Raw genomic sequence first — 23,475 nt, 5'->3', positions numbered from 1 at the left:
GTTTGTGCGAAATTTTGGCGAACAATAATTTTGTAAGAATTAACCAATTGCTTAAGATTGACTTGGTCGTGCTAACCTTCCTCTAATGTCGCCTTGGCCGCCGGACTGTGGCGAATCTCGCGATTTCATATTGTTTGAAAGAAGTGACAATCAAAGGTTGGCCGTCGAAGGACATCTATGTTGGTGGGCGTCTCGATGTTCGTAAGAATAACCTTGTAAGAGCATTTCTATTAATTGTCAATGTAAAACAAGAGGTCTCACGAGTTATGGGGCGTAGCTTTGGTTGTGCTTAATTAACAGTCCAAACATTCAATTGTGTTATATGTAGTCGTATTATGCTTACCTACTAACTTGAGCGGTAGGTACTAACTAGGCCTAATTGGGATGCCATTAATTCACGTTTATTTTTACCGAAAAGCACCCGTGGCTGATTTGCCAACATGAAGTTAGCTGTGGAGTAGTAGGTAGTATTGTACGTAATGTTAAGTCAAAGAGTTTTCTGCTTTCTGTCTCTTCTTACCGTCAGGTGTAAAGCTGACCCTTTTTTCCAACTTAACCCGTATTCTTCCTATACATATTTAATCCAAGTTTGTGGAGCTCTGCATAAATACACAAGTAAGAACTGTCATTTAAAATGCTGTTAGTAATTTTCCTTTGAATAAATAACGTTCCCTCTAGTTAAACAGTAGGTATCTATTGTGCGTTAAGGCGAATAATTCTGAAGTACATTTGTGGGATTTTAATTTGATTTTCTATTGAGGCTACCTACTTTCTGCGATAATATAATAACACCGCTAATTAGAAAGAACTAGTAACATAATTACTGATTGATGTTATTAAATAAGTTTGCGTAAAGTTTGTTTGATAAAAAATAGAATCGATAACACAAATCGGTCTGTTCATACCTCGCCCTAATAGATGTTGTCATAAAATGTACCTATGCAAAATAGAATTATATCGATGGTAAAAAAACAAGCAACAACAGTTGCACTCCGGGAGTGCCGATAGAAGTGAAAACTCACCTCACTATGTTACCGACGCCCGGTAACACAATACATACGTTTAGCGGAGGTTTAAAATGCATGAAAATGTTTCTATTAGACAAAATTAAATTAAAGTTATACCACGATAAGCAATAAGATGTACTGTTAACAATTAATTAGTCAATTAGCTAAGTTTACCCATCTATGTTTTAAGGGAGTTCCCTCTGCCAACAAACTGTCCTGCAGTTTGGCAGAAGAAAAAAAATGTATGGGTTTATTTCATCGGAATAAACGAGTTTTTTATTTTATTCTATTTATTTATTATATATTATTATCATTCTCAAATAAGATCACACTTTTTCATTGACATGTTCATTTACATACTGCCATGACAACGTCAAATTATTTGAACATAGGAAAAGAGTCTAGAAAAGGAGTCCGCAACATAAATGTCAAATAACATTGAGTTTTTCTTTATTGATTTAAATGCCATTTAAATTATGAGTGGCCACCTTACGGGGCTTACGGTCACGTGATCGCCTTACGCCCCTTACGGTCACGTGATCACCTTACGCTGTCTCGAGTTTATCATTTTTTCCCCACCTCAAAAAGTGCCCAGCGCCGCTAAAGTTTTCACTTCAAAAAGTAGTTATGGACTATGGAATAAATGATACCAACATGAACCGGTATTATACTTATAAAGGTACCTACATATAAATTTCAGTTAGGTAGGTAAAAAGTAGGTTCATCATTTTTCTTCTGGATTTTTCTTGGTCAGCTCATTATGTGTCGTCATAACAATTTGATTGCATTCGTCGAGGAAATAACTGTAATCATTTCCTAGGTTATTCAGGTGGAGGTCGCAAATTGTCTCACATTATCGATACAATTGCTCTCTTTACTTGTATCATGAAAAGATTTGTAGTTCCATTTTCAAATTTTAACAGTTTAATAAAAAAGCAACGACGTGGTAGCTACGCCACATTTCAAAGTTTTCTCGAATTGATTTGGATCATAGAGTCGTGGAATGTATGGGACCCAACCCAATACATTCCATGACTCTCCTCTTTCCGTACATACTCTATCAGTATAGAATGTACGCACGGATCGTCATTTTTGGTATATAGTTTTTATACCTACTTAGGTAACCGTAGACCGCGTAATCCATAACCTACCGTGGACGGGAAAGTATAATGTCCACGATATAGTACAAAACCGACGATTGCCTCAAATTCTTAGATGGTTTAGGCAAAAGAGTTTTTGGCAAAAATTTCATTTTTGGTACACGCTTTTAACGCTGACTGTACTTTTCTTACGACAGACAACTAATACTCATCGAGACAATTCTAAAAACCCCTAACACAATTAGGTTGCGTTGTTTCATCACAGAGTTCCTATGGCCACCTCCTGTCTCCATCATCAGATCAGCTCGATGGTACCATAATATTGCATTGTCACCCGACTTACATGTGTATGCAAAATTTCAGCTCAATCGGAAACCGGGAAGTGGATTAAATTTAACTTGCAAGATTCCATTACAAGTTAGTTACATACAGGTCGACCTAATAATGGCCACCTCCTGTCTCCATCATCAGATCAGCTCGATGGTACCATAATATTGCATTGTCACCCGACTTACACGTGTATGCAAAATTTCAGCTCAATCGGAAACCGGGAAGTGGATCAAATTTAACTTGCAAGATTCCATTACAAGTTAGTTACATACAGGTCGACCTAATAAAAGCGTGTTAAAAAAGGAAAATCCCGCTCTGGGATCGCTAGAAAAACCAAAGAATTTTGCCGGCACTTATTTTGCTATTTTTGGTTACATTCAAAATTCTAAATATATTTATTTTAACAAATACAAAAATTTCAATAAAAGCAGTACAGTGATCCCCACACTAGGCTCAGCCTGTGTCGTGGGAATCTTAAAAAAATACAGAATAATGATGTTGCCGCTATAAATATCAAAACAATTACGTTTTAGGTAAATAAGCCATTTTTATTATCCTAACTAAAGTGATAAAAAGCAAACAAACAGAAAATAACATATTAGTGTTGAACTTTTCAACATATAGGTGCCATTATTAAAGAAAGCGCCTATTAAATAACTTGTTCATGTAAAAACTTCGACGCTAAGTAGTTTTCAAACTGTTTGCCCACCGGACTTTCGTAAACTATTACGTTTATGCATACAGTTCGAAACTGATTGACAGCTCATTATACTAATAGATTGGTAAACAGTTGATAATTTAAAACAACACGGTACATCCCTGGTTGAAGTGCTTGTAAATATAAGTACTGTAATTCATAATGACATAATCAAATAAATCATGACCACAGTCAATTATACTTCTGGCATAAATTAACTTAATTAAATATATGCTGCGCGATAACTACCTACCTACAAAAGGATAGTTTTATCCATCTTCATCATTCCACGCAGACAAAGTCGCGGGCAGAACCTAATTATCTTATAGGTACAATTGGAATTTAAGATTTACCAGAAAAATATAGATGCGATTCGCTGGGTTATTCCCACTATTTAGTTACCACCAAGTTGTTACTAGAGCTCCCGATACACGTGTTACACGCTGACACGGGTACCCGTGTTCTTAAGCCCGGCGGTATTAAGAACCCGAACTACACGAACCCGCCCGGATTCGGAAACGTTTACCCGTGTACCCGTGTAGTTCGTGTACCCGTGTACACGGGTACCCGTATACACGGATTTTATTTACCCGCGGGTTCGACCCTTCACTCTCGTGTTGGGTAGATTCGTGCTTGAAGACATACGATTGAATTGGAAAATTCGATTACTTTGCAGTTTTACCGGATTGATTGGTAATGTCTAATAGGTAGGTAAGCACACTTTGTTTCAATAATTCGTATTTTTAGCTTTACTCTAAATAATATTAAAATTAACAATAGGTATCTTAGTATCCGTTGATTTCATTGATAGCTCGTTTTCTTCATTGTAGTTTTTTGATAATGAAAGTAAACTTAAATGATAATCTAATACAAAAGTAGCTAGTTATGCTTACTGAAACTACCACGAACGGATATGTCATATTTTCCTTTGTAGCGCGAGGGTGGGCAATTCTTATGCTTGAACAAACCAGTATAATAATATGTACTATCATGACCCGAGACATAAGTATAATAATACTAATAATATAGCCATTGATTTCCATGCAAATTTACATTTAGTCGTTTTTTCTTTTACATGGCCCCGCTTTGGGTAAAGGCCTCCTCCATTTGTTTCCTTTTTATTCTGTCTTGTGCTTTAAGCTTCCAGTCTCTACCAGCAAGTCTTTGGATTTCGTCAATCCAGCGGTCTTTGGGTCTCCCTTTGCCTCTTTTTTTCCCGATAGGGCCCGCCCATTCATTTACCCGTTTTGTCCCTCTTCTGTCTGTGATGCGAGCTACATGTCTCGCCCATGTCCATTTCAGCTGTAGAGCGTGTTGTCCTGCGTCTATTAATTTAGTTTTCTCGCGAATGTTTTCGCTATTACATCTGTCACTGAGCTTAATGCCCAGGTTACTTCGTTCAATAGCTCGCTGATATGAACGTATTTTTGTTTTTATTATGTCCCTTGTGAAGAACTATGTTTGTGCACCGTAAGATAGACAAGGCAATAAGCACGCATCTCTGACCTTTTTACAAACATAAGTAGGTACTAGGTAACCTAAAAGCCCTCTTACATCGATTAGCGTGATTGATCAATTCGCCGCCGCTCCAGTGTATTTAAAATCGTGCTGATAAATAAACTGTGTTGTTTTATCTAAATGTTGAATAGCGTGAAGAAAATGTACAAGAATTCATACATACAGTTCATCACAAAAAGGGATTAAGTATTTAAAATGGCCATATGGTATGCAATAAACAAAGTGCAGATGTTTCATTCAATATACCGTGTTGTTTTTACAATATGAATTGGTGCTTTTGGTGTTATCTCTTTGTAACAAGTTTAACACGTCTGCAAAAAATACAACAACTAATCATTCAGGTAGAATTATCTCATTGTTGCAACGCGGCACTAAAGAGCATTTTGCTAATAACAAAGACAGCAAGAAATGAATAATATCTGTGCCTAAGATTTATAAAGTAGTACGGTATGGTCTTTATTTTATTTATGCATGTTATTCTACGTCTACGACGATAAAGAACTAAACCGTAAGTAGATGTTTTTTGTGTAGCTACCTAATTATTACTTGAGTAACGAGTTATTTTGTATAGGGGCTGTTCATAAATGACGTCATCGATTTTTGACGTTTTTTGACCCCCCGTCCCCCGTCCCCTAAAATCATCCAAAAATCATGCTTCGAATGACCCCGTTTCCTTCTACATCATCCGATGTCCAGACCCCCCCCCCTTTAATTTGAAATGACGTAATTTATGAATATCCCCATATCTTAAATGATGACAAAGGCAATACAAAATTAATTAAATTAGTATAATACATATCAATAACATTGAAAATCCGATAAAACTGATCGGATTCGATTCCAATCGGAGCTCCTGATCCTGAATCTTTGTTTTATTTAAAGCTCTATACATTACTTCAATCTCCGCTACACGGCAAGACGGGTTAGGCCCGCGTGTATTTATGTTCCGTTCACCGTGTACACGGGTACACGGATACACGGATCTTAATTACACGGGTACCCGACTACACTACACGTTCTACACGGGTCAGAAAACCGTGTACGTGTAGTTCGGAAACGGGTACCGAACACGTGTACACGAAACACGGACACGACCGCGAGCCCTAGTTGTTACCACTGGTAACTACTGGGAAAAATAATTTCCAGTAGTTACCACCAAAATTTTGTTAGAGTTAAATACTAATAAAAACAGCATAAATAGTATAGAATAAATATAGAGTGATTTAATAAATAATTATAAGTCGATTAGTGTTTTAGTAAACTGCCTTGAAAGTGACCAAAAATATTGAAACAGTTTAACCGGTACGAATACAATAACTATGATATACTTAAGTGAGATAAATTTAATAATCCGTTAAGATTATTTTTCAAGTGATTTTATTAGGTAATTTAAAATCACTCTATATTGATACTATAATACTATTTTTATTAGTATTTAACTCTAACAAGATTTTCAAACCGAGTTGGTGGTAACTACTGGGAATTATTTTTCCCAGTAGTTACCAGTGGTAAAAGGTGGGAAGAAAATTCCCAGTAGTTACCACTGGTAACAACTTGGTCGTAACTAGTGGGAATAACCCGATTCGCTAGATATCGCTTAGTAGAATCTCTTTTAATAAGAGTAGAATAAGTAAATAAAAGATATGAAAATGAACTTTAAATAAATGTCATATACTAAGAAAAAGTGACCAAGGCCTCCATTATTAGGCATTTATTTAAAGTTTATAATTTATATAGTTGTGTGTCTACTTGAAATAAAAACAAAATAAAATATTATCTGAAAATAATTTAATTTGTTCTAATACATTGATATGAAAATGTTCATCAATCTGACCACTAAATACTACCTACACTTATGTGTTAACACATAAAACAGGTAGGTACCTACTTGTAAATCAAACTACATATGTAGGTAGGTACATGCTGTCCATGCTGACGCGCATAAACATGATAAACATAACAATTGGGTCCGATTCAGATTTAATAACTTGTTTCATTTTTTTGATACGAGGGTACGCCTTAAAGATCGTGAAATGAAGACATTAGTGAAAGTCGTAAGACTCGTAAGTCCGAGATGTACGCCAATCACCAAGACGATCGTCAAGGTCGTATCAAAACCGTAACAAAGTAGTTAACTCTGAATCGGACTCCTGGCCAAGAAGTGGTTTATTGATCGATCTCATCGATCGAGCAACTAATAGAGGCACCCGTATCCGAACATTTTTTTGCGAGCACGAAAAAGGGTCACTCTGCATGGACATTTCCTTACCAAGTGACCCATTTTCACAGCACCTAACGTCCAATTGAATTTGAATTTTATTACGAGCGCCAAAGAATATAGAGCGTGTAGAAGTTTTGTATGTAAAACTTATAGATAGAAAACACGTACGAACCAAACCGTCAGTATTACACTCGTGGTTTGACTCCTTGAGGTTTTTACCGTTTTATTTGCCGGCCAGCTCAATAGCTTCCAATGAAAATGAAAATTTAGAAATTATCAATTGGATTTCAACGGTGCACGGTGGAGCATTGTTTGCCAGATGTTTACGCGCCACTACTACTGTGTACTAATATGAACCTATTATATTCTGAGTCTCTGAATACGCCTCTCCGCGTGCTTTGCTTACTCGTAATGCCAATTGAAAAAAATATCATATGGTTGATAATTTTATGTACTTAATCTTTTAAGCCATCTAAGGCATTAAATTAATAGCAGCAAAAAACTTAACCGCAACAGGACACGAAAATGACGTCAATGCCCTAGTCAAGGATGTACTTAATCAAATTATTTAAGTGAATATTTTACATACTTAATTCATATGTACCAACAGCAAGTGAGTCGTTAATTGACATAATATATGCCTTATTTCAATGATATAAGGTCCAATAATGATCATTTATTATAGGTATAGTGTTGCTGTTAGTAGGTAGGTGTAGCCTGATCCATAAATTAAATGTTCGTTAAAACTTGTTCGTAGTTGTTTCGTACAAATAATTAACAATGTATACTAGATACGTAAAAAATAAATCAATAAATCATATTGATAAATAATTGTACGTTTCCTATGTAGACGCCGTGTGTCCGAAAAACATTTTTTTGTAAGATTGTATTATTGTAAGTACATAGTTTAAGTATGTTAGTTTGTAAAGTGGGCCCTTAGTTACCGGATAGTAAATTATATTTTATTTTATTAACTTATTTATTTAATTAAACAATCAAATAATATTGAATTTACTACCAGAATACTCTGAACAGACTTTCGTAGTTATAGGTACAGAGTGTAGGAGTTTGTTCAAAATATGATTATTTTCATCGTTTTCATAACGACAGTCCTACACTGTACTTCAGTATATATTGGCAATCCACACTTTGGCACGTCAAACTATCCGACACTTCGTTTAGACGAATGTTTGGTGACCAAGTGATGCTTTCTATAGAAAACTAAAGGGTTGGACGCCTCAACCCAGACTCACAATGTTCTAGTAGGAGTCATCCTTAAGTTGGTGCAAATTAGATGGAATCCACCTACCTAGTACATAGTTTGTAGTTTATAAAACATTGTATAACCGACAATAAGGTTCTACATAGAGTTCAATAACCAAGAACTGCAACATTGTACGCAATAAATAAGTCATAATTATAAAAGATAAGTTAAATTTACTGGGTGTCGAGAACATTTCCTCATTGTGTAAGTATTAATAAATGGGATATCGGCAGGCGATAACGCCCCAGTCGACATGTCTGACACTGTCGCATTCCACTTTCTTGCAACAACTGTCTTTGTTACGAATCTTGTTAGAGAGTACGGCTATGTATTATTAACCTTTTAAACAGTGACGTTTAATATAATATATATATATGTATGTTTGTAAGTGTATTAGATTAGGGTAACATCGAAAACAGCAATATCGGAGTAATGCCAAAGTATGAAGTGCTTCTGATTTATCCCGTTTTCGAAGTTACAAGTTACCCAGCACCTCATAAATATGAAGTTTTTTTTCGTCAATACTGGAATAATGTGATACTACCATGAATGGAAAAGAGTGGAGAAAGAGTTTTGAAGAAAACATACCATACCTTCCAGAGAATTAATAGACACGTGATCGAAGTGCTCAAAAGGAGCCCTACTTTCAGCTGCACCACCTAAAGCACAAGTTACCTATCAAATAGGAAAGAGCAAAAAGGTGTCGAATGTCCCATAAACTAGTCCATAGAGAGTACCTACAGTCATTATCTAGTATCTACGTGCACACAATGCGGCTTTCGCGGCCTACGCTTGTTGTTCCCTTAGCTAACCGAGAGCACGCGAAAGTTCACCTCAAACGAACCAATGTTATATAATCTCTGATTACAAATAGCCTTACGTTATCTCGAAGTCAAACTTATACTAGTTTTCGCCTACGCTCAAGGGAATAACGCTGGGAATATTAAGTTTCACTGAATGGGTAACCCAACGCCGCGTCAACTGACTGCAGCGGTGAGACGTGTTGCTGTTGTCAGTACTTACTTACTGTACCTAGATAAAGCGGCGCAAAGTGCAGGGATTAGAAGTCAAGCCAAATTAGACCTAATTCTCAAACTAAGCCACGTATTCCCTAGTATAAACTTGTGTCCGACCGAGCGCCACAGGTATACCTAATTGTATAATAATAATCGTTAGTGGCCACTCACGGTAGCATTGTTGCAGAGACGTCATGGAAGAGACTATATGCTTCTCTCGTCACTATACTTACAAAAGCATTGTTAATCCTCAATAAAATAATTATTATAGAAAAGTTAAGAAAAGTTAGGGGGATTAAAGGTACCTATGTCTATTTAATTACCTACAATTAATTAATTTTATCTTTCTTTACTATACAGTGTTTTTGATTGATAAATATTTTTATTAAATGTAGTTGTGCATAGCACCTAAGAAGTATCTTGAGATACATTTTTCCTACAACTTAATTTTGTCGAATTCATATTACAAATGCTCAGAAAGTAACAAGGTTTAATTCAGCTAGATTTAGTTACCTAAGGCAACATTACTTATATAGTGCATTGTAGGAAAGGTAGTCGCCATTATCTGGTGTTAAGTTAAAGCTTTCACTGCTTCACCTGTTACCAATATTATCTATAACCATTGTTTTGCCCGTAAAAGGCGCATTCATAATTATCTCTTTTACATAACTCGTGAAGCTTTAGTACGGTTTATAAATAAAATTGTAAGCTGCCTTCCGGATTACAATTACATTTTGAACTGGTAGGTATTATAACTTTTAGATTTTTATCTGCTTCAGAATGGCCATAGATGTTTAAAGTCGTGCCGTTGAGTAGGTAATCACATCAGTGACTGAACTATTAAGTGCAACCTTTATTTTTGACCTAGTTTATATTATAATGATTGTTATAAGTTATCTTAGCATAGTTCACAATTTAAAATTAGTGATATGACATAGGTTGTATGCTAAAAATCTAACAGGAACCAACCAATTTAAATTATTTTTGAGGACGATGTGATTTACAGATGAAACAAAATGACTTAGAATTAAAAAGCTATTATTCCATACTATTTATCCAAAAGGAATGTTGAGGTATGGGAATGAGTCAGTCTTACTAAAGAATAGCCCGATAGATCTATTACAGAGATATATCCGTTATTCTGAGTCAACGCATCACATTCTGAGTAAGAGTCCTCGAATGAAGTGGCAATGACTTCAAATTAGATACTTTCGGCATGTGCTAGCACTCAATATTACCATTGGTGAGTTATCTGTACTTTTTGTTTAAATTATTGCTCCTGTTACAGGAAGCACTCTGTATACATAATATATATGTATGATGGTAGGTACCTATTAGTTTTCGTTGCTTAAAACTGTTATAAAAATAGAGCGATTAGCAGTTTTACATAAAAAATAATTGCGTCCCGTTGCCAGGGAGGTATTGGGATTATACTGAGTAACTTTCACGATTTCGGGGTTGGTCCCATAGTAAAAGTTGCTCAGTATACTCCCAAAACCTCCCTGGCAACGGAAATGCAGTTATTTTTTAGCCACCGTCAGGCGTGTCTCACTCCGCGATTTCGTCGCTTTGCTACAGGTAGCTAAAAGTACATCTGTTCAGCCCCAATTTTGGGGAAAGCCATAAGCCGCGCGTGGCGCTGTCGCCACCTAGCGGCCATATCTGTGCTGATCGTAACAGACGCGTTTTGTTAGAGAGTGAGTCTTCTGTACTTAGTACTATTATTTATTCTGTGCCACCGTGCCCACCGTCTATAAAGGCGCGCAATCATTATGTGATTGTGAATGATCATGTCACATATAATATTACCATTGTGCGTTTCGATGTGCAAGATAAGATGTCATTGCAAGTGACTGTACCTGTATATAAAGCTGTTACCGGTCTTGACTTGAGACGCTTGATGCAGTTAAGTGATTGCAATAGCTATATATTCTTTTGAAACACCCAATGCCTGACCTCACATGATAAGTAGAGCGAATATCTGCATCGCCTGAACGTTGCGAATTAGATAATAACTATTCGTTAGTTTAATTGCTCGAACAATTCAATGAGCTTTAGCACGCACGATATTGACGTGAGATCAGCATGGATAGACAGCGTAGTCGTCACAATATTTTAGGAGTACACTCAGTTGCAACGTTTAAAACAATCACATTATTTGTGTTAACTATTTACAAAGGAACATGAACTTGTTTTCACCTATAGATAACACGTACAGACAGCATCAAGACTACCCCTACCCCTACCCTAGAAAACTATCTGCTTTATTTATCTGGGTTAAAAATCTGCTGATGAGATAAGCCCACGTAATAGGTACCTTTAAAACATGTGTTAAAAATACTTAATAGATAATTACTTAATACAAGCACAAAGAGCAGTAGAGAGGGGTCAACTTATTATGAAACCCTATAAAAGTGGACCCGTCTTTGCTAACCCTGAAGGCCTAATAGAATAATTAGAATTAACTTTTGCATGCTTAGTTATTAAGTTAAAATAGTACAGCATGTTTATAAATGTTTAACTGACACAAAAATGTATATCAAGAGCTAAACTAACTGCCATCAAACTGTTTCGCAGTTTGGCAGTCCTATTTGAATGTAACACCTATGTACCGTGTCTTATGAAAATAAATAATAATAATAAATAGTAATTTTTAGTAGGGATGTACGGCCATATCCTGACCTGAAAGTGTTAATAATATGATAGTCACACAACTTTTCTCCTAATTAATTGAAACTTACAGTTTTTAATAAATTCGATCGATCCTGAAAAATACGTACCTTGCAAAAGCGCGAGCACGAAAAACGTTGAAATTATAATTTGCATAACTGTCACAGGAAATTTTATTGTTACAAAAAAAAATTATCTAATTACTTAATTTAAACTTCACTTGTTTTAAACTTTTAAGTCATACTTCGATTGTTTTGTTGAAAGCGCGGCATTTGTTTGATGCGTACCGTTTAGCGACCGAGCGGTGTCTTGTCGGGCGAGCGTCAACTGTCTGCGCGCTGGTTTCCCTCGCATAATACCTTCCCCTAGTGGGCTGTTGTTACAATCGCATGTTCAAGCGCAAGAGCCGAACGCTCGAGTAACCAGTTTAAGTGCGCTTGCGATTACGAATGGTTGTTGTGTATTTCAAGGCGACTTCACAAGAATTGGACATTTTTAGATGCCTAATAAAAAAAAATCCCCGTGGCTCCTAAATAATAGTGCTCTCATATGTCCCTGCTCTTTTATAATTAAAAAAACTTTTCTTCTCAAGGTTGTCTCTTCAAAACGTCTTCTCAGTGTCGATGTAAAGTATTAAAAAAAAATCGTTATTATTATATAGCTTAAGCTCGCACTTATTCGTCTGCTCTGAGCCATTCCTATGGCAAATAGAGCAAGGCAGCGATGGCGTACCGGTTATAATAGTTATAGTAGTCATAAATAATACCTCGATTTCCTTAATTAATTAATAATCATCGGTAGAGCAAAGTTGTAGTTACTGGTTTAATTCCATCGTATTAACACTTTCAGGTCACGATATGGCCGTACTATATAAATCAGATAGTTTTCTGTATTTAATAAAATATGAGTACCTATCCAAAGTCGGATGTAGTATGTAGTATTACATACTTAATTTTAAGAAAAGGCCATGATTTACTTAACACGTTCACTGTCCCGTGCCCCACATATGGGTAGTGGCGTAGCTAGGCGTGGGCGAAGTGGGCCGTCGCCCACGGCCTTGCGCCCCAAGAGGGGACTCGCGCGAAGCCCCTTCGGGCACAGTGAAAGAAAAGGGCCTTGCAGATGCGATTTCGCCCACGGCTAGATTAGTTCACGCTACGCCACTGCATATGGGTCACCGCAAGCCTCTATTAAAAGGCCGTAAGGTTGACAGTTAACAGTTGGGATAGTGAACGTGTTAAGTAAATCATGGCCTTTTCTTAAAATAAGTAATACTACATCCTGAAACTACATAGAAGCTACGTGTTCTATAAAGACAAGTTGATGTTCCTTGTATTTTGTAAATTTGTAGCAATCGGTAAACTTCGGTTGCTCAGTTGGTAGCGCGTTGGGCCGGAGTCCCAGAGCAGCGATGAGTGAGACTCATTTTAAAATGAGAACATAACTTCGAGTAAATGGCGTCGGCTAGGTTCGTGCGACTATAATCTGTGCGGAAGGAGAAGTCGTGGAATATAAGGGATCTAATACATTCTATGACTCTTCTCTTTCCGCACAGACTATTTATTACCTAACTATCCTGTAGGTATCTATGTGCTGTGGCAAACAGAGGAAGGCAGCGATCACCTAACTAAGGCGTAAGTACCAGTTATAATAGTAGTCATAACTATACCTGTGTGGCTACCACCAGTTTGGCACTGACATATTCACCTAAACGCTTTCAAGAACGTAACTTAACACATTAACTGCCAGCGACTCGCTTGGAGAGTTCACTGTTCGTAGGCGCTTTTCGCTACATACGGTTTTTCCCGTGTTATCGGCTACGCTCGTAGCGCGTAGCTCGCGCTGGCACTGAATGTGTTAAGTACTTTCTATGTTTCTCGCTCGTACTCGCATATTAGTGCGAGCAAGATGTATAGAAAGTTAATCACAGTTCGCGTGTAAGTTTTGACACTGTCAGTGACTGGTGGTACGGGTACTGGATTACCTTAATTAACATATATCTAGTATATAGTTATTAATTAAGGTAATCGAGCTACCTACTAACTTACGTAGTCTTTTACACTGGTTGACGTTGAGGCAACCTTCCAGCAAGCAATGGAAATAGGCCTGTAACACCATGAAAAGGGTAACAGCTGCTTTTATACACGCTTTTCACAAACCGCAACTTACTATTAACTGTGAATTTTTAATGCATTCTACATATTTAGAATTCTGTTTGCGTTTGAGCGGTTGGATTTTGGATATGCAGAGAAGTTGCAGCTATTAATCAGGCAGTAGGTAATTAGTAATTCATTGTAAGAGTTTTAGTGGGAGGGTAGGGTGACTACTGTCTCTATACCGGCATTACTGGCAAGTGTTAAAACGATAAAGTTAATTATGCTCGTATAAAAACTGCAGGCGTTATCTAGAAAACTCCAACCTAACTGGACCTGGCGGCATAATACATAATGTAGATGGCTTTATCCGCGTGATAAAATAACCGTCACTTTTTAACACTATGAGATTTAAAGTGACGGACACCGTTTTATCATGCTATCTCGTAGACAAGAACGACGATCATATACGTGTACTGTGAAGTCGGCGAGTTATACTAGGTAGGTATGCCTAATTATCGACGTTTTAATTCTGATGTTTATGATATAGTTTGGTATTTTTCTAAGTATAGGTAAATGATCTTAGAGTTAGACCGTTTAAAATGATTTCCCGCAGCGGTGTAAGTGCTGACCTCGAAAGTATTAAATTATATATTATTTTAGTCGTAACGGACATAAAGAGTTTATAAAACAAATCGTTGCAATACTTTTATAGACCGCTTGATAAGCCTTGCAGCCTTAAATAGAAAGAGACAACGAGCACGTGCTTCCATTCACACTTACTACCTAGTTGTATGTGCTTCCTGTGTTTTTGTTTCCAAAAACGTAATATTCCTCCCTCTAGCTAATTTTTCGTTCCTATACCGATCACAATTCTTTTTTTTCTCGGACCTAAACCAAAACCTGGGCATAAAACGGTAATGTTAAAATTTCTTGACTATTTTTACCCCGCTTTTGGGTGACGTTCTCTGAATAAGGGGTTCCCAATCTTTTTCATTCCACGGCGCACTTGCAAGCTTATAATGTAATCTCGGCTCCCTAACCTAGGTTGGCTATTCGAACAAGATAGGTATTACTGAATCGCGATTAGAAAGGGATTGAGATAGCTGTCAATCCATATTGATTTTGACGTAAGTGTATGGAAATCTGTTATTTCTAATCCCTTTCTGATCGCGGCATGATAATAACATGGTCAGGATTGCTATGGCCTCTTCACTGTAATCACTGTCCACGGCGCACCAGGGCGCCACTGTGCAGTTCCGGAAACCCTTGCTCTGAATAGTAAATCTTATTTTAAAAAAAAGCGGCCAAGTGCGAGTCGGACTCGCCCATGAAGGGTTCCGTATTTAGGCAATTACAGACGTATTAAAAAAAACTACTTACTAGATCTCGTTTAAACCAGTTTTCGGTGGAAGTTTACATGGTAATGTACATCATATATTTTTTTTTAGTTTTATCATTCTCTTATTTAGAAGTTACAGGGGGACACACACACATTTTACCACTTTGGAAGTGTTTCTCGCGCAAACTATTCAGTTTAGAAAAAAAAAACCGGCCAAGTGCGAGTCGGACTCGCGCACGGAGGGTTCCGCACCATCAACAAAAAATAGAGCAAAACAAACAAAAAAAAAAACAAGCAAAAAAACGGTCACCCATCCAAGTACTGACCCCGCCCGACGTTGCTTAACTTCGGTCAAAAATCACGTTTGTTGTATGGGAGCCCCACTTAAATCTTTATTTTATTCTGTTTTTAGTATTTGTTATAGCGGCAACAGAAATACATCATTTGTGAAAATTTCAAGTGTCTATCACGGTTCGTGAGATACAGCCTGGTGACAGACGGACGGACGGACGGACAGCGGAGTCTTAGTAATAGGGTCCCGTTTTTACCCTTTGGGTACGGAACCCTAAAAATGATATTAGAAACCTCAATATCATTCTTAAAGACCTATCCATAGATACGTATGGGTTTGATGAAAAAAATAATTTTGAGTTTCAGTTCTAAGTATGGGGAACCCCCAAAAAATATTTTTTTCTATTTTTGTGTGAAAATCTTAATGCGGTTCACAGAATACATCTACTTACCAAGTTTCAACAGTATAGTTCTTATAGTTTCGGAGAAAAGTGGCTGTGACATACGGACGGACAGACAGACAGACGGACATGACGAATCTATAAGGGTTCCATTTTTTGCCATTTGGCTACGGAACCCTAAAAATATAGGTAGGGTGCATTGGGCTAAATGCGAAGGCGGGGTAATTTCGAAACTGGCAAATATCTACTAAACTAGAAACACTTCATACTTTAGCAACACTTACGCCGCTGCAACGCTTACATGGCATCTTGTGTACTGTTGCTACAGTAGAAAGTGTTTCTAAAGTCTATTTTTTAATTCGGTAGACTGAAATGACAGTTAATAGTATGAACATGAAATGTCATTTCATACTATTAACTGTCATTTCAGTCTACCGAATAAAAAAATAGACTTTAGTAGATATTTGCCAGTTTCGAAATTACCCCGCCTTCGCATTTATCCCAATGCACTATACCTACCTAACTGTATGTAAATATTAGGCGGGGAATTAGTCATGTAGGTACTATTGGTTTATGACGTGTATTATCATTCGAAACATTAGGTACTCCAGCTACGCTTGTAAAACTTTGAGCGTAGCGAGTGCTTCAGTTATGACTTATGAGTTTCTATAGCAGACTGAGAAACAAAATAAAACCAAGTAATATTGGACTTCACACATTTATTGTATTTTTGTCTAATAAAAATACTATATCATATAACTATTATAAAGAGGATATCTACAGCAATTGACAGTCTTGCTGGTTGTACACACACTCGTCAGAGCACAACGTAATAAACTCCCTATTATGCTTTTAGTGCACTTTAAGGATCTTCTAACATTAAACTAATTTAAACCTTATTTTACAGCCCTATCATATCTAAGTTTTGAAGAAAAAACTACGAATTTTGCGATTGGATATTGCACTATGGAAAAAGAAAGTATATATAAATAAAATTGTAGTGGGAAGTATAAAGAAATTAATTTTATCGGATTTTAAATCCATATAGGAAAGTTTAGCGTATGTTTTAAGTACGCGACATTCAGGCACAATAATATTATAATTTTCATTGTTTCACGCTAGGTACTAATGCCAATCGGAGTGTACCATTTCATCTTGAAATATAACAACTGCCAACAAATATTGTTTTAGTTCGAATACATTCATTCGTAAGCGAATAAAGGACACTACAGCAAGGTGTCTCATGTGTAAAGAGAACTAATGCTAGTTGAACATAATCTACTTGACACGATACATGCCCGAGCGATGTTACAACGGGTAATAACGAATTTTTGAAATACATTTCCGCCACCAAGGACCGTACATTCAAACGGGACGTTCCGTCTACGACACACATGGGACGCGAAGTATGACGTCACGTCAAAATTTCTTTATGCAGAGCGAATCTCTTTAAAGCAGATGTCAGTTTGTATTGATATATTCCCATTGTTGAGCTGGTTTCAACGGAATGGCCCGGACGAAACATCTAGTTTGAATATATACTCCTTGGGTGTCACAATACAGTTCCGACACAAATGCTTCCACTGTTTCCACTAGATTAACCAAGTTTAATATATACAGGTCGGACTGTTGTTCTGCGACTAAGTATAAAAGGACTTGTTGTTAGCACAACAGGCCACACCACACGCTGTTTTATGCATTATTCTAACCACACACAGAGATGGTTTATGTACGTCATTTGACATTAGACACACTTATCAAATAGTCAAGAATTAAATATTTAGTTTCGCGCTAAGGCATAAATCTGCTGTGCTAGCCTTCAAGCCCTGAATACAATTATTCAGAACACGTTCCCAGATATAGGTACTTTTATGTGATGTAAGCAAAATCACTGTTCATATAGAACAGTACAGCATTAACCTTTTCCACGCCGTGTCAAACACAAAAGCTGTCACTCAGACGCCACATCATTGAAGTGTCAAAACTGAAGTTGAACTTTATGTATATGCACGTAGGTCGATGTTGCTTTGTGGTCTGTGACCGATTAATCGGTTTTTGGCGTTGAACCTACGGTGCGGATATATCGGTCATTGGCGTCGAAAAGGTTAAGTATTGTAATCCACAAATCTGCCCTGCTTATCGCGGGTGCAGTACTTGCAATAACACCCTCATACAAAGTACTGCGTTTGCGATAAGCAGTGCAGAAATATAGACCAGTGACAATATTGCCATGAAAATCGGATTAAGCAGTGTGCTTCAGACAATGAATTCCTACGCGTTTCCTAATGCCGTAACACAGTTGATTTATTTGCACAAATATTCGTCCTGTATCTTTTACCTTAATATCGCAAATGAAAGTGACGACAACCAAGTGTGTTGTGGGCATATTTTAAGACCTGAAAACGCATATCTTGCGTTAGAGGTCCAAGCTCGTTGAGCCATGAAATGATTTCAAATCGACTACTTAGTCTACGATACAATTATGTACACACGTAAAATATAATAATTAACTAAACTATAATATTAGTTTAACTCATTTGCAACATACACATTTTAAGATGAACCAAAATAAACTAGAATTCTCCATGCGTAGCAGAGTTATATAAGAATTCACATTTTATGTTTAAGTTCATAGCCACGTAGTTTTAATTTGCATGCTTACAAAAATAACGCACCAACATAAAAATGATTTTAGCTTGCAGATTGCAAGATATACCAACATTTTAAATATTTCAGACATTCTGAACAGAGGTAGAAACCAAAGCTTTATCTCTAACAATGTCTAACACAAAGTCTATTGACACTAACCCGACCGCGTCGGTAGAAATGTACTCACTCGTATTTGATAATTTGCCTTACAACACTAAAAACGTGAAACATTCTAAGCTAAGGTTCTACACACAGCATACATAGTATGTACAATCGGAAATATTTACACAAACAATTAACACGGCAAAGATTGGTTGAACATTCATTAGCAATTAATACTTTGTTTTACAAGTGTACCTGCCCTACGTCGAGGCAATCATATCATAATCATATGTTCACAAGTCCTGCCAAAACTGGTAACTCTTATCGTCCATATTACACCGAGATCCTTGCACTTGATAACTTGTCTGAGGTCTTAGATTTATATAAATACAGGCTACGGGACTAACATACAAACAAAACCTAGTTTTTTAATTTAATTATTTATGCTGCATACCTCCATCGGGTATAGTACCACTAACTACCACACTTTAAAGATTTCTTTGCAGTAAAACTATAATTCAATTGTACCTTTTGCCAGTGTTATTAAGAGTTGAGATGAACTATGAGTAGCCCATATATGAGCTATATTTCTAAAAATTGCATTTTTCTATTGTCCAGTACCGCTATTACAGTATTATAATAAAAATTTTGATAATTGGTCAAAATGCGAGTACTTCTCAGATCTTTATATTAGAATTGAACTTTTGATGAAACTAACCACCTAATACCACAGACAGCTAAATTAATAGACTTGCAAAGCCATTATAAAGAGACAAGCTATGAATACAACTTTATTGGGTGCGGTAAACACGGCGCCGTACCACGTATATTGCTAGTGATGTTGATTAGGCGGGTCCACACAGAACGAGCTGCCACGCGAGGAATTTGCCGCGCGAAGCAGCTCGGTCGGTGGAGACATGCCTCCCGAGGCAATGCGGCCCAGGCACGTTGGCGGGTGGTGGAAATACAATGTGTGTTCTGCGACTTTGCATGTCTATTACATCAGTTATCTGTGCTAATGTATGTATAGTGTACTATGCTATATGTATTTGTGCGTTTGTTAAATGAGCGATCTGTGAGTGGGGTGGACAGTTGATATGTGCGAGTAAAGTGCGGTCGCCGACCACGAACTATTTCGGACATTGACCTACTACATGTCTCACTTGCATGTATATTGCCGTCGCACTTACCTAAAAATGAGAACGTGCGACGCCAATAGACGCCAATTATTCGTCCACAATTGAGATATTAGAATGAGGGGAGACAAACTAGATCTTGAGCGAGACTTGGTACCTTAAATTAGCTAATGCTAAGGATTACCAATGTAAGATAGCAATTCTAACCCAACAGAATTGCTATTCTAGATTTAATGGCAACCCTATCTAAATTTATAAAGTTGGAATATTATATTAAATTACCTTCCCATGTGCCTCCCCAACATAAAGGTCAAAGTTCGAGATAGTCTGTGCACGGTGTCCGCTCTTACGAGTGACATGATGCAAGAACTGTGTGAAGCCCTGTGAGCATCTCTTTACGTAACATACTGAAAATAGCTCGCTGCAACTAGATTACGGTCGCTTAACTATACATCATGTCACAAAATATTTATTTCCATGGTTGCATCACTATATTATCATAAATATATTTTATTTGTACACATGTGATTCTTTAAGACTATTTACAGATAAACACATAATTCCGACCTTCACCTATTTACTGCCTAATTCTAACTAAATTAAAGTCAGGGCTGTAAAACCTAGCGCAACTGAATGTTACGAGAACTAAACAAACCGAATATAGTCAAGGCGTCGGTTAGGCAATAAACAAATTTACATGTCTACGTTTTAGGCGGGTCCACACAGAACGAGCCGCCTCGGCCGCTTTGCCTCGGCGAGGCACGTCTCCACACACCGCGCTGCTTCGCGAGGCAATTTCCTCGCGAGGCGGCTCGTTCTGTGTGGACCCGCCTATTTCTTATTTTTCTCATATTTCATTGCTTGCTCGCTCACCCTAATGTTACTATTCCTTATGATATTGAAGACAGTTTAATGGTGGTCCACCGTGGTTGTTTACTTTAGCGTCATTTTATGATAAAATAAGAACAAAGCGCAACATCGCAATTAAAAATATGCACGAAAATATGATACACGTGGGAGACATTTGATTTTGTTGTTTACATGCCTTCTGTCTGCAGTATACAAGCATTATAAAAATAATTACAACACTTACCTACTCTTCACCATAAAGAAATCTATCTAGCCATTTGGTATTTGAATACTGCCCTGAAATGTTGTCTGCATACAGGATGAAATTTTAATCACTATCCATACTCTGCGTAGTGATTTAATAGGTCATACTGAACAACTTTTAGTATGGTACCAACGTCAAAATCTTTTATCGCGATTTCGGTATTGGTCCCGTAATAAAAGTGGTTCAGTATGACCTATAGTCACTCCACAGAGTATGGCTAGTTATTAAAATTTCACCCTGTTTAATTTGCTGCAGTGAACAACTTATAGTAATAATGCACATATATAGAGGAATGCCTCATTCTTCAATGCCCTGAAGGTAAAATATAGCAGCGCACTTAATATTTTCTTTATTATCAATTCACTAATTGTGCATTTAGTCATTCTTGTTCCTGAACTACTCCATTTAGTGTTCATACTACTGGGTACCTAGCCAAGATGCCAATCGTTTGCGCTGTAGCGAACGATTGGCATCTTAGCTAAGTCCTCTGATCTTATCAGAACAATGAATCGATGCAGAACATTAAAATATGTAAGTTTTAAAAGTAAGGACATAAGTTATAAATAAATTAGTTTTTTTTTTTAATTATTGCAAATATGTTTGAAGTTTCTGAACATAACAGGTATGCTTTATATTTATATCAAATTCTACATATCTACAGAAGTTTTAAGGTGCGAGTCATACGCAGATTTTGGTTCTAAATAGTTTCTTCTGTTCCCAAATGCTATAAGGATTGATGAATCAAATACATATGTACTTAAGATATAAGCAAAAAACACATTGGGGTGGTTTAGACCAAAATAGGTCGAAACCAGGAACCTAACTCCTGGTACAGTAACATTTGGGAATTAAAGAGAAAATTATTATTCCGTGTATGACCTGAGAATAAAATCTTAACTATAACATAAAAATAAAAGGTAAGTCGTTTGATGATAGTAGTTTTGGAGATGTCCGATAAAGTGGAGAAAGAAACAAAAAACTGTTACAGTCGCCGTCAGATATATCAGAGCGGCCGAGGTGTTCAAAAATATCTGAACACACTTTAACGCCTTGACAATAGGGGCGTGTTCAGATATTTATTAGGACCTCGGCCGCTCCGATATATCTGACGACTGTACAAATTTGTAGAGGGCCTGCTCTGAGATACATTTCTGATACCTTAGTTACGCAAGTAAGTTTTTACTGATTCTTGTTTAGAAGTAAATAGGCCAGTCTGTTAAATTATAATTTTCAAACTTAACATTTCCATCAGCATAAAACATTGTTCTTTTTTTTACTTTAGGCCATAGTGCTGACATAATGCATAAAAAGCAATAATGCTAATTGTAACATAAAAAACTTTAATATTATACGCAAGATTTACATACGAATATGTAAGATACATTCAAAGTATCATGTTTAGCGAATCAACAAACTTCTTACCAGCCGCTTATTGTATAACAAAATACAAGCCCACATTAACAATGATTAAAAAATTTATCTTCAATTTCATATGCTAGTGTTTTATCATACAATCAGCTTTGGAGTTTTCTACAACCCTTGCCAAAATGTAGTTACGAGAGTATAGGTTACTTTGGACGTAGTTGATAATTCATTATTCACATGTAATGAAGTAAAATAACGGCCAGTAAACGTCTATTGGACCAATCACATAGCTCCAGGAACTAAGGTTATGTTTAGACAAAATAATGTATAAACTTCGAGCTTCATAACGTATTAGATTTTTTTAGTGTCCAATTACTACTAGTACAGGGTTATAGAAATTTACCAAAGGTCAGATTTTGTCGAGCTAGTGCGACAGTTATAGATAGTAAAGAAAAATAAGAAATCTCTCGCTTGTTGAACAAGAATTCGGCCCGGTATTGAATTTTAACTTAATATTACTCGACTCGGGGAGCACAAACGTTCATATTTATATATACAAGGTCACTATTAACGTTACGTCCTCGAGTTAGGATGACATACAGGATGGTAATATTGATCAACGTTTGCGCAACGCGGAGAACTATGATTTCTGTGAGAATGGGATTAGGATTTCGTCGAACAGACGATTATGGATATTCTGCGAGGCTCAATTTATGTTTAGAACTCGGGTTCTATGTAAATCGAGCCGGAAAGGATATCCACTAGGCGACGGGGCGAAAAACGAACCTAACAACCCGAAAGGGGAGACCGAGCTTTCGAAACTCGACTACTCTCAGGAGCGGCTAGGTTAACTTCACAACAAACTGACCACTCGGAAGTCGGAACGCGACATAAGACCTAGAATCGGTCAGCTTCCCCGCCCGCCGCGGCAACGAGTCGACCTCATTAAGAATACTTCGATTGAGGGCTAAAGCTTTGGATTCCTCCGAAAACGGTGCCGTCATATGGCGGCCGCAAAAGACGGCCGTCTTTACGGTGACATGTGGAAAGTACCACGGCGTCATAACACACCGTCATCCACCAAGGTCAAAGCGGCAAATTTGAAAAATGTAGGCGCGATGGGATAACGTCCCATAGAAAATTTGAATTTCGCGCCTTT

General features: G+C 37.1%; 1 protein-coding gene across 2 annotated transcripts in view; it reads right to left on the bottom strand.

The window, feature by feature from the left end:
- The window catches only part of LOC134649605 (putative carbonic anhydrase 3), a 50,604-nt gene extending 38,452 nt beyond the window's left edge, over window positions 1–12,152 (bottom strand). Inside the window, exon 1 of one of the 2 annotated variants that reach the window (XM_063504432.1) lies at window positions 11,934–12,152. In XM_063504432.1, the coding sequence (XP_063360502.1) occupies window positions 11,934–11,979 (46 nt within the window). In that variant the 5' untranslated portion in view covers window positions 11,980–12,152. The remainder of the gene's footprint in view (window positions 1–11,933) is intronic. The other variant, XM_063504431.1, reaches the window with a different exon arrangement.
- Between the last annotated feature and the right edge of the window lie 11,323 nt (window positions 12,153–23,475).

Source organism: Cydia amplana, chromosome 7 (genome assembly GCF_948474715.1).
Source record: "Cydia amplana chromosome 7, ilCydAmpl1.1, whole genome shotgun sequence".
Lineage (NCBI taxonomy): Eukaryota > Metazoa > Arthropoda > Insecta > Lepidoptera > Tortricidae > Cydia > Cydia amplana.
The sequence above is the reverse complement of the archived record's forward strand: the minus strand, read 5'-3'. Positions and strand labels throughout refer to the sequence as shown.